The sequence below is a fragment of the Phytophthora infestans genome, genomic scaffold, assembly GCF_000142945.1.
Source record: "Phytophthora infestans T30-4 supercont1.17 genomic scaffold, whole genome shotgun sequence".
NCBI lineage: Eukaryota > Oomycota > Peronosporomycetes > Peronosporales > Peronosporaceae > Phytophthora > Phytophthora infestans.
The window spans coordinates 187,435-203,265 of NW_003303742.1; the positions used below are offsets into that span (position 1 = coordinate 187,435).

Here is a 15,831-nt window from a genome sequence, read left to right on the forward strand (position 1 = left end):
AGATGTGGATTTTGGTCATCTATGGCGTCAGCTCGTGCGTGTCGGATGGACGTCAAAGAGGCCAACGCGGCTGTCCAATTTGCACTCGTACTACCCACCGAACGCTGCAAAGGAGCTACACATCGAGGGCGTGAACATGTTTGTCGGTAAGTCTGATGTGGTTAGTCTATTGTGAGTGTGTCTAATACGTGCTCTGTGCTGTGTATGCGAAGGAGAACATGCGGTAGTAAAGTATGCGTTTGAACAGGGCATCATTGGCGCTGACGAGGGAGGTGCAGGCGACGACAGAGACGACGAGAGTGAAGAAGGTGAGCCAGAAGTTCCTGCAGAGTGTGAGAGGGTAACACCGTCTCAGATTGACACGAGTGTTGCTCTCTCAGCGAACACCGTTGAAGCATTGTTTGGATCCGATAGCGAGGACAGCGAGACACCTGCAGAACTTCCGCTATGCGCCACAAGTCCGCACATAGAGGATGAGAGCTCAAGGGCGTCACAGATAGACACAAGTATTGCGCTTGCAGCAAACACCATAGACGAGATATTTTGTGGAGCTATGAGCGGTGATGAACCTGATGTAGCGCTGTCACTATGCGCCGGTCAAAATGGTGCTGTTGTCGAGCCTGTGACGCCAACAAACTCGAGACGAAACGATGAGCGAACAAGCTCGAGAGAAGATCGTGGCTTGCTACAAGAGGACGTGAACATCATGAAGGACGAGGACAATGCAGACGAGTATGAGAGCATGGACTCGGAGTCGGATGGCTTTGGATCAGATGATGATAGTGATATTGTTCAAAGACAAATTGGTGACGACGTGTCATCTGACGAAGAAGAGGCGCCTCTTATGGATGCAGCATTTATTGATTGCTTGAGGGGTTCTCTATCTATCGAAGACATGAACCAGATTACACTTCGTTCGATGGCGTGGACTCCTGCATCCTCCGAGTATGAAACCGACAATAGCGCGTTCAAAGGTATGAAGGATCAAGCGGCTAGGCCTGTGGAAGCACTTCGTGCTAAAAAGGATTCTCCATTGGAATTGCTATTCTATTTTATGCCGGTGAACCTGTGGACATTCATCACGAGCGAGACAAACAGATACAAAAGGTCACACCTCGAGGAAAAGGCGCGCCAAGAGCGTGCACGTCTCGTTCGTGAAGGACGCAGCGTACCAGGTCAAACGCTACGGGATGTTCGCCGCCGCATACGAGTCGAACCTGATTACGTACCGCGCGGGATTCTTTGTGTCATGGGTCTACTTGTAGCTCATATGCTCAGCCCTACCCGTCCGTTTTCAGATCACTGGGCTATGACCGATGATGGCGCGCTTTCGGCGGGACCGTTTGGCAATTTCATTTCTCGAAATCGCTGTACTTCTATCCTACGAGATCTACATTTCTGCAACAATGACACAGCTGACAAGAGAGACAAGTTGTGGAAACTGCGAGCTGTTGTTGACGTACTTCAAATGACATTCCTAGCTGCGTGGATAGTGGCTGCAATCATCTCTTTCGACGAAGGTGTACTTCCTCAAACGTCCAAGCGTAACAGTACCCGTATGTTTTTGCCGGACAAGCCGCACCGTTATGGCACCAAGATGTTCATGACGTGCGACGCAGTGTCTGCTTACTGTCACAGGTGCGCATTTTGTTTTATAAGTGTTGCAAAGTCGTAAGTTATGACTTGATGGTCTGACATTTGCATTATGCTGTCACTTACGACTTTAGATTCGAGATATATGTAGGGAAGCGTCAAAACCATGAAAGTGCAAGTCAGGCGTTTGACCACAAGACAGGAGCAGCCGCTGTAATTCGAAATTTGAAGGCTGTGTTGGATGAGAACGACCCCGGATTTCGTGTCATTGTTGTCGACAGATTCTACACCTCCGTTGCTCTCGCCATTCAACTACTTTCGATGTCGGTCTACATGATTGGAACAATCATGACGTCAAGGCTGGGATTTGACAAGCACGTCGTTGAGCGAAGGAAAACACGACCAACCACAGTAAAGCGCGGGTCATTCACGTACTCAAGGTCGGTTGCGGTGCCCACCATGGTTGCATGCCACTGGTGGGACCGCAAGCCGGTGCACTACCTGGCCACTGGGGTGTCAATGGCCGAAGATACCATCAAGAGAAACCTGAAGACGGTGGGGCAGTCGACGTTCAGCTGTCCCAAACTGGTGACCGATTACCAGCGCTGGATGGGCGGAGTTGATGTGCATGATCAACTCCGCCTTCAAACGTTCTCCGTCCAGACTTCTTTCAGGTTCCGAAAGTACTATAAGGGTCTATTCCTAGGTCTGTTTGACTTAGCGCTTGTAAACGCGTACATCACACACAAGGAGGCCTGTCGCCTCGACGGCGTCGCCCCAATGAAGCGCGTGGACTGGTACAAGTTGCTGCACAAGCAGCTCACGCAGCTCACGGACGAAGACTTCAAAACAGCAGCGCCATCACCGTCTCCAAGCGCGCCAAAGCGCCGCCGCAACGCTTCCCACGTACACAAGCAGCTTGATGATTGGGTGATTGTATCGGGCGTTCAGAAGCGGCGCCAGCGCTCTTGCAAGGTGTGCTCCCTCTATCGAGGTGAGCAGAAGAAAAGCTACCAGACTACTTACTACTGTGAAGACTGCTCGCAGGGTGATGCAAAGTGCTTCCTCTGTCCCAAGGCGCGCAGAGGCACGGATACAACATGTTTTCAAGTGTGGCACGACGACTTCGAATGTGGCGCGTCAATTCCGAGTCACATAGATAAGCGTGTCGTTCTGCGCCGTGCCCCCAAGGCCGCCGGAGTGCGAAAGAAGACACGTCGAGAAATCTTGTCTGAGGAGAAAGAAGAGAGCTAGTGAGCCTCCCGTACGGTTTTTAGCAATGCTACTAATGCATTTTGTTGAGTTTCATATGATTGCTGTGCTGTGTAGTTCCGGTTATAACTGTGTTTGTGGATTGTGATCCCGATCACATGATCGGCTAAGTTGTATCTGTGTACTTGTTAGTCAGCGATGCTGAAGTACGTCGTCAGTGTTACGACGTAAAAATCGGAAACCTCTGTATAACTTATAGTCCCATCTTAATGATCAGACAAGTGGAAAAGACAGACTAATACAAACTCCTAGATAATTGTATGCTGTAAGTTACGACGTAAAATAAGGCGGTTCGTGGCCTGAATTCGCGGTAATAAAGGGGTTAAAGCGTCAGTGCCATCGTTAGCGCTTGCTTCAGTTCCTCTTGCGGCGGCCGTTGCACTTGGTTTTGGTCGAAGGGGTCGAAATTACCGTGGGGACCTGGTTAGCAAAGTTCGCGTCTACACCGGGTTCGTCGGTGGATGTCTCATTCCAAGCACCAGCTTCGTCAGAAACCTCCGACTGAGTTACACTCTCGTCTCCGGCGGGTTCCCCCTGTTGCGTCGAGTCGCCGTTCTCCGATGATTTCGTGTCGACGGACTTGTTGTCGTCGGACTTGCTCTCATCCGACTTGTCGTTACCCTTCGATGATTTCGTGTCGTCTTGCTTGTTGTTGTCGTCGGCCTTGCTCTCGTCCGACTTGCCATTGCTAGATTTTGACGAAGCCTCATTTTTGTCGTCACCGTCCCCGCTTGCTTTCGAAGGTTGAGTGTTCTGCGAGGTTTCGTCATTGTCATCGTTGGGTGAAGCAGGAGCCACAGTGCCTGGTGTTTGCTCAGCGTTGTCGTCATCTAAAGACGCTGGAGTCGAACCGCCAGCAGCTTGAGAGACGTCGCCGTTGATATGCACGTCACTCTCGGAGTACTGGCACAGTGGCGGAGACGGACCATCACCCAGCATGGATGGCTCGCCGTCTGCATTGCCCTGAGACCACTGACAGATCTTCACCTTCTTCTTTCCGCTGGACTTGACCCAAATGTTACTTAGTGTGGCCTCATCGCCCCAGTTCTTGCTCACCGTCACGACGGCGTTGCCCGGGCTCACGATGTACACATTGGACACTGACACCTTCTTCGGTCTGTCACCACAAGTGCCACACGAACGGTAGAGCTTGCTGATATCTTCACCATAGAAGCCGTCGATCTCGACGGTGCCGTATCCGTTGTGCTGGATCACCTTGTCATCGGCGGAGCGGGCGCCACCGCCAATGACCTTGGACACACTGGAGGCGGTACCGCCCTTGATACTGAGGGCGTCCTTGCACACATCATCCCACCAGACATTGTCAATGGTGCAGTCGTGCTTATCACAGTGGACACCTTCCATTTGGTTCTTGCCAATGATGGCGTTCTTGAGGGTGGCACCAGGTTCCATCATGAAGACAGCGGTGTCGGACCCACTCTCCGTTTGGCCCTCGCACGAGATGTCGGAGCGCTCGAACGTTTGCATCTTGCCGTCAAATATTTCACAAGCCTTGATTACGTGTGCCTCAGTAAATTGGACGCTTCCGGTACTGGTGGGCCAAGTGCCGTCGGGTACCTTCCCATCGCCCGAAGAAGGAATACTGCCGCCTCCTGCGGTGGTCTGGCTACCCGCTGAAGAAGTTGCACCACCCGATGTTTGGCCACCGCTTGGAGGTGTTTCGGGTGCATCGGGACGAGGTTTGGCTACCGTTTGGAGGTGTCTCCGAGTCACCAGATGAATCTTCGGTCTCGCTATCATCGTCGCTCTTGTCGCTCGAGTCCTTGGAGTCGACAGGAGTTTGAGTCTTTTGGGATTGCTGAGAAGTGTTGCTGCCGTCGGATGGTTTGTCCGGAGCAGAGGGTGCGCTGGGCGATGAAGCACCAGATTTAGAAATATCCTGGTTAATGTGCACGTCGCTCTCCGAGTACTGACACAGAGGTGGCGATGGACCGTCACCAAGGTTTAAGGGTTTGGCTCCTTCCTGGGACCTTGACTTCGTTGCTGCCGTCCGAAGTCTTGACCCAAATGTTGCTAAGTGTAGCCTTGTCACCGTAGTTCTTGTTCACCGTGATGACACTCACTTGAGGGTCTACCGCGTACCCATTCTTGATTGTCACGATGCGGGGAACGTCACCACAAGTACCACACGAACGGTAGAGTTTACCAAATTCCTCGGCATAGAAGCCGTCGATGTTGACTGTGCCCTAACCATTGTGTTGCACCACCTTGTCCGAGGCCGATCGGGCGCCGCAATTAGTGACTGTAGTCACACTGGAAGAGGTTCCGCCCTTGACACTTAGAGCTACCACACATTCTCAATGTACAGTCATGGTCATCACAATGCACCCCTTCCTTTTGGTTCTTACCAATAATGGCGTTCTTCAGAGTGCCCCCGGCCTCGACGAGGAACACGGCTGTGTCCTTCTGCCCCTCACCTTCCGAACAGGTAACATCCGAACGGTCGAACGTCTGCATCTTGCCGTCGACAATTTCTCCAGCCTTAATGATGCGTGGCTCGGTGAATTTGATGATTCCGGTGCTCGTAGGCCAGGTGCCGTCGGGTACCTTTCCACCGCCGGACGAGGGAGGGGTACTGCCACCGGTTTGGCTACCTTCCGACGAAGCTACAGGCTCTTGCTTCCTTGAATCTCCACCAAAATCAGTTGACTTTGATGATCCGTCCTTGTTTCCATTCGCGTTTTCATTTGAGCTTTGACCTTCCCTAGACAATGGTGAAGAGGAGGGTTTGTCACCGTTATCATCGGACTCCCCACTCGACTCCCGTGAGGCATCAGGTGTATCGTTATCGGAGTCTTCGTTAGACGAAGCTGGCGACCAGGAGTTTGAAGGTGCGTCCGTGGTGTCGTCGTCATTGTCAGCAGGCTTTTGGTCGTCTTCAGATTCCTTGCTACCGGTACCCTCCAATGTAACAGGTGCATCTGTCGGTTGCTGCTCATGAGAATTAGCTGCGTACTGTGCCATGTCATCCCACGAATCGTCTGCTCCAGTTATGCTAAGAGCAAAACCGAGCAGAGCCACCACAGAGACAACCGTGCCGGTTCAAATCTTAACCATGGTGATGAATTGATCAGCAGCAGGGCGTCGACGATGTTCTTGAGAGGTAGTGGGGGCAGTAGTGAGCTACTGGACAAATTGGTAAATGATGCTAAGGCTACTTGAGACGGTATTGTGTTTAATCGCGGCATTGCATGTTTTCTGCTTGCGTCGTTGCTTGCTTAATAACCCAGGTACTTCGAAAACAAATCTTGCGATCAACTATTTGTCTATCTGATTCGCATACAGGCACGATGAACCGATTTTCACGGTACTCGCTTTGTTGTTGACGCCGTTTGAGCCAACCAAGGACATCTCTTCCCGTGCAGAAAATAAACTCACAGAAACGTAGCATTGCAGTGCAAGAAAATCGGATCAATAATGGAGATAGTGCATCACTAGTATGTGTATCTGGTGGCCGAGGAAGCCGAAAGCGAAAATGTATGGATGAATTCAACATTGCAAATTCTTTTGGGCAATTCATCCTGTCAATATATATCTAAATTTATTTATCTTTACAAAATATTAGGCCGTGTTCGGTTTGCAGGGCTTGTTTGAAAATAAGCTAGAGCTGTAGAACAGTCGTTTTATTAAGTAAATTAAAAATAAAAATTGTGACGACTGGTGAGAGCACGGCGCAGAGGAATAGCGACGAGGAACGAGTCGCGTGGCGAGGAGCGAAGCGGAGGAGGGCGGCGAGAGTCCAACGATGGGGACTCGAAGGTAAGGCGTAGGAGGCAGTTGATGTGCCTCGAAGAAGGTAAATTGAAAAGTGAGATTGAACTGGTTAGTTGTTTGTCGGCTACGAGGAAGTGCTTGTTAGCATTCCCTTGGTATCCTATGTAAGTATATGCATTTCACTATACTAGATTCTAAGTAGTCCTTAAGTCGAATCTTGAAGTAGCGTAGCGTAGTAGTGAACCGCGGCTCATTTGAACCGGGTCAGAATCTCCATAGTGAATTCAAAATGAAAAAGAATGACTGTCATTGAAGTTCCATGTTTGGCAATACTCATCCAAACATGGTGATTGCCTTCCGGTCAGGCGTGTGTCTGTCTGGCCGCTCATTGGCGACTTAAGAAGACAGTTGGCAGTCAGCAAAGACAAGTAGGAAAGAAATAGAAGAAAGTAGGACGCATTGGTACCAACGTCATGGCCATCGCTGGCTGTGACGTTGGTGCGTCGTTACATCCTCCCGGACTTGACTTCTCGTTGACGCTTGTTGAAGTCGGTAACGAGAACCTTCCAATGCGACACATGGCGGATGTCTTTTTCGCGCTCCCCAGGTTGCTTCGTGATCTGACAATCCGTGCCATTTCACAAGCCATTCAGGTTTGCGCTTGAATTGACGCTTGCGAAGAAGCTTTTCGATGATGTGCATCGTTGCGCCAGTGTCGTCGTCAATAATAAGTCTTGAGGCCTTTGGGATAGGACGAGTCTTAAAACGCGACGGGTTTTCAACGTAATGACTCAACACGTCCACATTGAGCGTGGAGTTCAGACGACTCACGCTTCGCAGAAAATTCAGCTTGACCACATTCGGGTTGATCATTTTCACAATCTCGAATGGTCCAATCTTGCGAGCAGCGAGCTTAGCTCGTTTCCCATCAATGTCTTGAGTCACATGGGCGGAAGGAATGCGACGTGTATCCAGCATGACTAAGTCTCCTTCTTTGAACGTGATCGATGATCGCTTCTCGTCATAGTACTTCTTCTGACGTTCTTGGGCTTGAAGAAGATGCTTCTTTGCCAAATCAATGATCTTTTAGCGTTTGTCTTGGAGCTGTTTCGCATATAAAACAATTCCACGCTGAATTTGAGTCATGGTACTGGGATTGCTCAAAGGATTCAACGGATTCCGTTCCTTGCGTCCAGTATCAACTTCAAAGGGCGACATACCGGTAGATGCGCTGACGAGAGTAGCATGAGCGTACTCAATCGTTCCGAGATAATCCGACCAATCACGTCCGTGGTACGATATCATGCAGCGTAGAGCGTCTTCCAGAATCAGATTCTGGCGTTCGGTTTGTCCATCGGCTTGGGCACGATAGGAAGTTGTCATGTGCAGACGAATTCCCATTAGCTTAGCCAAGGATGACCAGAACTTGAAGACGAACTTGGAATCTCAATTGCTGATGATGATCGATGGTAAACCGTGATGGCGAACAATGCAATCAAAGAAGTGATACGCAGTCTTCTGTGCATCATCAGTCCGGTTGCACGCACGATACTTCGGGCGCTTGGACAACTTGCCGACAACAGTCAAGATTGCATCAAAACCATTGGAATCAGGTAATCCAGTGATAAAGTCCATAGAGACGACAGACCAGCATTCCTCAGGAATCGGAATGAAAATCATCTTGCCATTCTTGCGAGCATTGCTGTGTTTCCAGCGAGCGCAAGTTTCACAAATTTGCACATAATCGCGAACATCTTGGTCCAAGGTGGGCCAATGATACCATTGCGAAATGCGAAGGTACGTTCGATGAGCTCCAGGATGAGCTGCAATATTGGAGTCATGGAAGCAAGAGATGATGGAAGTTCGAAGATGATTGTCCCGAGTAAACGGAACACACAAGCGCATCATCGTCTGATACTTGCGGAAAAGTAAACCATTTTGTTTGACAAATGGTTGTTCCAGGTGCTTAAAACGATCTCCGTAGTCTGGGCAATTGCGATATCCAGCAGCGAATTCTCTGCTAACCGAATCAGACCAACCGAGCGAGCTCCAATTTTGAGCTTGTTGGGTCACATTGGTGGCCACAACAATATTCTCAGCCGTAGCGACGGTACGTGGAGTTTCCACTGGTACATGGCGGTAAGCTTGAGCTAAGGTCGGAACAGGGCGCGTGTAGTAACCAGCAGCAACATCCTCCCCACGAGATTGAGGGCGAGAGGGTGGTCGAACCAAATGTTGGTTAAGACTGCGGTAGTCGGTAATAACGCGTCGATTCGTCAGGTTTCGAGCTGCACGGGTGTGGCAGCGCGTGGTACACTGATGAAATGAAAGTGTACTGATCGCATGCTCTGAAGATTGACGCGACAACGCATCGGCAACCACATTGAGATGTCCCTTAACGTGGTGCAACTTGAACGTAAACTGTGCGAAAAACGTCAAATAGCGAGCTAATTTCGCTGAAACCTTCGGGTGGTGCAAAAACCATTTGCAAGCAGTGTCGTCCGTGTAGATATCAAATTCACGACCATATAGGTAGTGACGCCACTTGTCTAACGCTAATTTAATAGCGAAGAGTTCTTTATCGTGTGTTGGTCAAATAATCTCGTGAGGACCAAGTTTCTTCGAGAAGAAGGCTATCGGATGATCTTGACCGGAACGAACTTGATAGATAACGCCACCAACACAGTAGCCAGAGGCATCTGTTGTCACAATGAAACGTTTCTCGTAATCCGGTAACTGCAACACGGGTGCTTCTTGAAGAGCGGATTTGATTTCCTCAAATGAACGCGTCTGTTCTGGACCCCAGCTCCAGACATGTTCTTTCTTGACAAGAGAACCAAGAGGCAACGCAATAATGGCGTAATCACGGATAAAGCGACGGTAATAACCTGCGAGACCCAAAAAGCTTTGTAGTTGCTTTTGGTTTAGTGGCGTAGGCCACTTTGCAATCGCTTCAGTCTTGCGAGTATCAACAGCAAGTCCTTTGGCAGAATCGTATGGCCGAGAAACTTAACTTCGGACTGACCAAAGTGACGCTTCGAGAGATAACAGAGCAAATTCTCACGACGTAGAACCTCAAAGAGAGTTTAAAAATGTTCGACATGCTCTTCCAGACTGGTGGAAAAGACACAAATGTCATCCAAGTAGACAACAATGAATCGGTACTTCGCAAAGAGTACCCTCATGAGGCGAGACCAAACACCAGACATACCGGCCAATCCCATAGGAGCTACACACCACTGGTAAGTTTCAGCGTGCGTGCGAAAGGCGGTATACTTGCGACTCTTGAGCGCGATACGCATCTGGTGATATCCTTGAGCCAAATCTAGAACTGAAAAGATGACACAACCAGACATCTGATCGAAGAGTTCGTCGATGCGAGGCAGTGGAATCTTTGGAACAATCGACTGCGAGTTCACATAGCGATAGTCGATGACCCAACGGATAGGCAAAGTCGAGTTTCCAGAGCTTACCTATTCAGAGCGAGACAGCTGATGTCCAGAAGTAGGATCTTTCTTTGGAATCCCAAAGATGTTGGACACCCAAGGAGAATCAGAAACTTCGATCCATCCTTTCTTTAGCTTCTCTGCAACGAAGAGATCCAGTGCATCCTGCTCAACCTTAGACAGGCGGAACGGAGCACGGCTACTTGGAACAGCATCAGGTTTCATGTGGAGCTCGAAATCCACACGACGTGAAGGCGGTAAACCATCCGGTAAAGTTTCCGGAAAGACGTCAGTAAAACGCTTCAATAAGTGAGTGATCGGAACAGGAGTCGACTCACTAACTGGCATGACCGCACAAATTTTGACACGGTACACTTCCTTGTACACATGTTTCTTCACGTTACGTTTAAAGTCAACAGCAGCAATCTCCACAGCTGCTTGACTAGCAACCGTTGATGGAGGTGCACAAGACACACTTGGAAACGAAGTCTCATGCGAACGCCAATTGATACATGGCTGAAACTTGGTAAATCAAGGTTTTCGCAAGATGACATCATGGGCAGATCCAAGTGACCATTCCATGACTTGAAGTTTGCGGAAACGGTAGCGACCGAATTCAATAGTCACTTGATCTTTCTTCACAGAACGCGCTTTCGTAGAAGTTCCGTCGAACCGAGTGACTTGTGAGACACCAGACGTAGCGGTGTTAGCGACTAAACCTGGGCGAACAACATTGCACGTAGCACCACTGTCGAACATGATGACGACAGGTTTCCCATCACAAGTCCCTTGTTTACGAATGAGCTCGTTCTCACGATGCATGGACGACAAGGTGGACGTGGAAATCTCTTCCACTTCAACAACCTCAACCTCGTCATCGGAACGGGTCATAGACGCTCGTTCAGCAGCAGCAATTGTAGGAGAAGAAGAATTAAAGTTCGCGGCAGATTGCTCGTGACGGTTCTTTCGAGCATACTTCTCCTTGTTCTTCAACTTGAAGCACTGCTCAATGACATGACCAGACTTCTTGCAGTAGCGACATCGCTTGTTAGACGACGAAGAAGAAGCAGAACGGCGATTTCGAGTACTCCCTGAGTCAATTGCCATTGGCTCGGGCTCGTTCTCCTGAACACGCATAGGCGTGGCTTGCTTTTGGTGCGAATTGTTGTTGGACTGAGAGCGTGATCGGTCCTGCGAAAAGAACGGTGGACGATAGTTCTTACCGCGGACATGATGCGATCGATCATACTCCAAAGCAATCTTCATTGCTTGCGACACTGTTGTACAGCGACGATATTGCACCTCTTCGCGCGTAGGACTGACTAGCCCACGTGTGAAGTAAGTGATCTTGTCGAACTCACTCATGTCTGTCACTTGCATGATGGCTTCACGGAAGCGAGAGATGTAATCTTCCAAGCTAGAGCAATTTTTCTGCTTGAGCGCGTACAATTGATCACGCAAACGCTCTTGCAAATCCGGAGGCACAAATTCATCGGTCAACCGGGCCATAAGGTCCTGCATGTCCTTGATATCACGCTTGTTCAGCTTGTACCAAGCGGCAGCATTTCCTTTAAAGTTCGCAGTAGTAATGGCCAAAATTCGAGAACTTTGGTTGTCGTTTTGCCAATCGATGTTTTTGGCATCAAAGTACTGAGCAAGTTGCTCGAAGTACAAATCAACAGATTCCCCCATCGTGCCATGAAATTCAGGCAGACGGATACCTTCCACTTTCACTTCACGCTTACTCATGGCTTCAAGCAGTTGTTGCTGTTTGTCAACCATTTCGATGGGTTTCTGCGTGATAGCGTCAGTAGACCATCCTTTAGGATTCAAGGAAGTCATGGTTGATTGTCGAAAAATTCAGCGAGGAAGTGCCGAAAAAGTAGTCGGGTACAGGTGGACAGCGACGAGGGGTGCAGGTACTGAATTGATCCGGTTCTTATAGACCAGACACTTACAGTACACACGCAATCAACGATAACGCTGATGAAGGATGCGACGTTAGGTACGGGTACTAACTTGATCCAATTCTTATCGACCAGACGCTTAGTGCAGTACACACGCAAAAATTCAACACGGCAAGCCGTATGAAATGAGGTCGCAACGAAGAAATCCGACGAATGTGGAGACGAAGAACGACGACACACGCTCAACGAGCGGCTTTCCACATGTCGCGTAGCGAATAGAGAATGAAGAACCCCCTCCCGGACGAAAAACAGCAAGTGCTACCAGATGTGAGGACTGGTGAGAGCACGGCGCAGAGGAACAGCGACGAGGAACGAGTCGCGTGGCGAGGAGCGAAGCGGAGGAGGGCGGCGAGAGTCCAACGATGGGGACTCGAAGGTAAGGCGTAGGAGGCAGTTGATGTGCCTCGAAGAAGGTAAGTTGGAAAGTGAGATTGAACTGGTTAGTTGTTTGTCGGCTACGAGGAAGTGCTTGTTAGCATTCCCTTGGTATCCTATGTAAGTATATGCATTTCACTATACTAGATTCTAAGTAGTCCTTAAGTCGAATCTTGAAGTAGCGTAGCGTAGTAGTGAACCGCGGCTCATTTGAACCGGGTCAGAATCTCCATAGTGAATTCAAAATGAAAAAGAATGACTGTCATTGAAGTTCCATGTTTGGCAATACTCATCCAAACATGGTGATTGCCTTCCGGTCAGGCGTGTGTCTGTCTGGCCGCTCATTGGCGACTTAAGAAGACAGTTGGCAGTCAGCAAAGACAAGTAGGAAAGAAATAGAAGAAAGTAGGATGCATTGGTACCAACGTCATGGCCATCGCTGGCTGTGACGTTGGTGCGTCGTTACAAAAATAAGTGATCGTGTTCCATCAGAAGAAGGCTGGATTTGAAGGCGTCTGCGACCGCCAAATATTATACTCAGGTCGACAAAGAAAAAAAGACCAATCACCAGGGAAATATGGTAGACAGCGACGACGACGATGACCTGTGGCTCCTCCAAGCGCTTGCTAAGATGCAGGAGGAGGCAACTCTCTTGAATACATCGTATTCGTACATCAGTCCTGAGTATTTAGTTTTGCACTGGTCTGCCAAATACAATAAAACAGTAAGTACAATAGTGTCGGACAACGGAAACCACTAACCTTTGTCAGCAGAAATTCCCTCTTTCGCTAGGCGCGTTACGATAAGCGCCCAGCCCTTTACTTGGCACCTTTGTCGCTTTTTAAGGAAGCATCGCTGCGCGCTGCAAGGAAGCACTTAAGCAGCGCCTTTTTATCCACACGCCTCCAGTTCGCCCTTTGTTTCTTCGTCTGCTGCTCCATCCGTTGGTTTTAGAGCTACTGTTACTGTTTTAAGGGGCAAAGGAGGACGAATCTAAATTCAACCCAAAGCTGAATTTTGAAACCAGTCGTTAGGAGCTATCCTGCTGGATGTCATTTTTTTGTGTTTCTTAGCGGAATAAAGCATTCCAGCTCTTTAATAATAATTACAGCTGTTTTTAGCTTAGATCGAATGAACACGGCCTAAGCATTTTGACAACAACAAAAAAACAGCTCGAGCCTTCGGCCCAAGGAACCTCTGAAAATTATAAGATTCGAAACAGATTGGCAAGGCAAATGCATGTATAATATTTGTTTTGGACGACACCAGCTTTAATTGATTAAGCATTCATTTATTATGCCGTGTTTGACGGAGAAGCTCTGCATTACTGTACACTACTGTGTGCAGAGCAGTTTCTTCACCATTAGTTTTACACGTACGTACAGTGTCAGCAAGGAGCTTAGCATACTCAAAGTGCCAAAAAAAGTACTTTTTAATCTAATAAACTTTTCAAGAACAAGTGCATGTACCTGTCAAATATAATAAATATGTTTACAAGGATATCAGCTCCCATGCTTTCCTTATTAACGCATTACTGTAATCGTCTACTGCTGGAGCAGAACGCGTTAACACACGCAGCTAATGATGTCAGCGAATGGCAAACGCGATTTGCGGACGATGACGGACAGGAAAACAGGACTAGTCATCCGAAAGTAGAGACCGAAGCACAAAAAGACTAGCAACGGAATGGGTGGTAGTCTCGGATATTGATGACCATTAGGTCACTAACATAACACAATATACCTCACTTGAAATTGAATTAATCTTCTACTGCAGTCCTGTATAACGAAGTAAATACGCGATCACACAGTGCGAGTCGCACTGCGATCACAAGAGAGATATTGGCGGTATGATATGTCGTATGCATTTGCTGCATAAGGCTTTGCTCGAACAACATTCACGCGGGTTAAATTACTTTGGTTAGTCGTAATTTACAGTAATGTTACCCTTAGCCGACACAAGCAACATTCACCTGGGTGACATCACGGTATTCAGTTATATATTACCATTACCCTTGATTACAGTAAAATTGATGTTTCTGATACCAGCTGGAATGACAAGTTATGTACATTTAGAGGATAGCTTAGGTATGGCAATCGTGTAGATCTTATCTCTATACACATTGTAACGTTAGTTGACGTATCGATTGCAGAGGTTAATTCATTTAAGTTCTGTGCTAGAAACGTTAGTTTGGGATCTGAGTTTAGAAATCTAGAGTAGTTTTGGGTCAGAATGACTCCGAAATCTCTGGATATAAAATCCAGAGAACTACACGTAATTTGTTAGTGTGCTAGTATTTTTTTTGCTGTGTCAGCTGCGTTAAAATCCGGAGTCGTTACCGCAACCATAATATGCGACATTTATGGTTGCTATAGCTCAGTTATGGTTGCTAGACCAGAATTTCAAAAAACTCTTAGCGAAAGATAAATTATATTTTAAGAAAGTATTTTACACCCACTTTAAAATACCGTATCAGCACCTAAGTACGAATATACTCGGTTAAGTAGGATCATATTATTAAGTACGATTGCTCTGAGCCGCTCATATTTGAAACTGGGCAGCTCTGCGACGGCCACGCGGTAGATTCGCGCCGCGCTAGTAAGCGTTGCGAGTACGAGGGACAGCGTGCGAAGGATAGGACGATGGCTGGTAGACTACATGAGTCGAACTTTAGAGCTGTGGTTGTAGTTCTTACCACTTGTATGTGTTTGTGTGCGAACAGAAGACCGAAGAGCGCGAAATGTAAACGGACAGCAGAAAATCACGTATAATGCGCTCGGGATTGAGGATGACGACGCCAGCGACGAAGACTACGTGTTGGAGGCCGTTTCGGAGGATGAGGAAGAAGATGAGAACCTTTCCGCTGGCAAATCAAACGAGGGAAGCACAGCAGCTGCCGGTAAGGTTGTTTGCTGCACTTTACGTTACTACACGTTTTGCTGAGCTGTTGTGTGGGGTGTACATGCTTCTAGGAAAGCCAAGCGCTCAGATTAACAAGAATAAAACGATACAAGGCAACGTGAAACTAGGTATGGTTGGTTTATGCGTAAGGGTTGCTTCATTCAGCATCTTACAAGCTCACATTTTGCTTGTTGCTAGATTCGAAGGCTACTAGAACATTGCTGAAGCGCACTTCACCTCATGCGCCAATGCAGTCTTCTCTGGTTAAGCGGAAAAGACAGGAAACATTAGTGCAATCAAGTGGTGAATATTCGCCAAGAAAACGCGTGAGCAAGCACCTCACAGAGCTACAATCAATGAACTCAGGTGAAAAATAAGATCGTGAATACAGCTCCAGCGTTTGGGCCGGCCAAGATGATTAATTCTTGGGAGGAATTTGAGAAGATCTTCAATGCATACAAGAAGAAGTACAAGCTCAACTTTCGGGTGCGGAGCTCAGAAAAGACGGCTCTTTACAACAGGTAAGTTTTGCTGGTAGCTTT

General features: G+C 48.2%; 1 protein-coding gene across 1 annotated transcript; it reads right to left on the reverse strand.

Annotated features, from left to right (window-relative positions):
- Positions 1-3,944: 3,944 nt before the first annotated feature.
- On the reverse strand, positions 3,945-4,353 carry PITG_09821 (polysaccharide lyase, putative; the record flags this gene model as incomplete). The annotated part of the gene is made up of 2 exons (XM_002902340.1): positions 3,945-4,071; positions 4,169-4,353. 2 exons carry the CDS (start codon positions 4,351-4,353, stop codon positions 3,945-3,947), a joined length of 312 nt encoding a protein of 103 aa, XP_002902386.1.
- Positions 4,354-15,831: the final 11,478 nt, after the last annotated feature.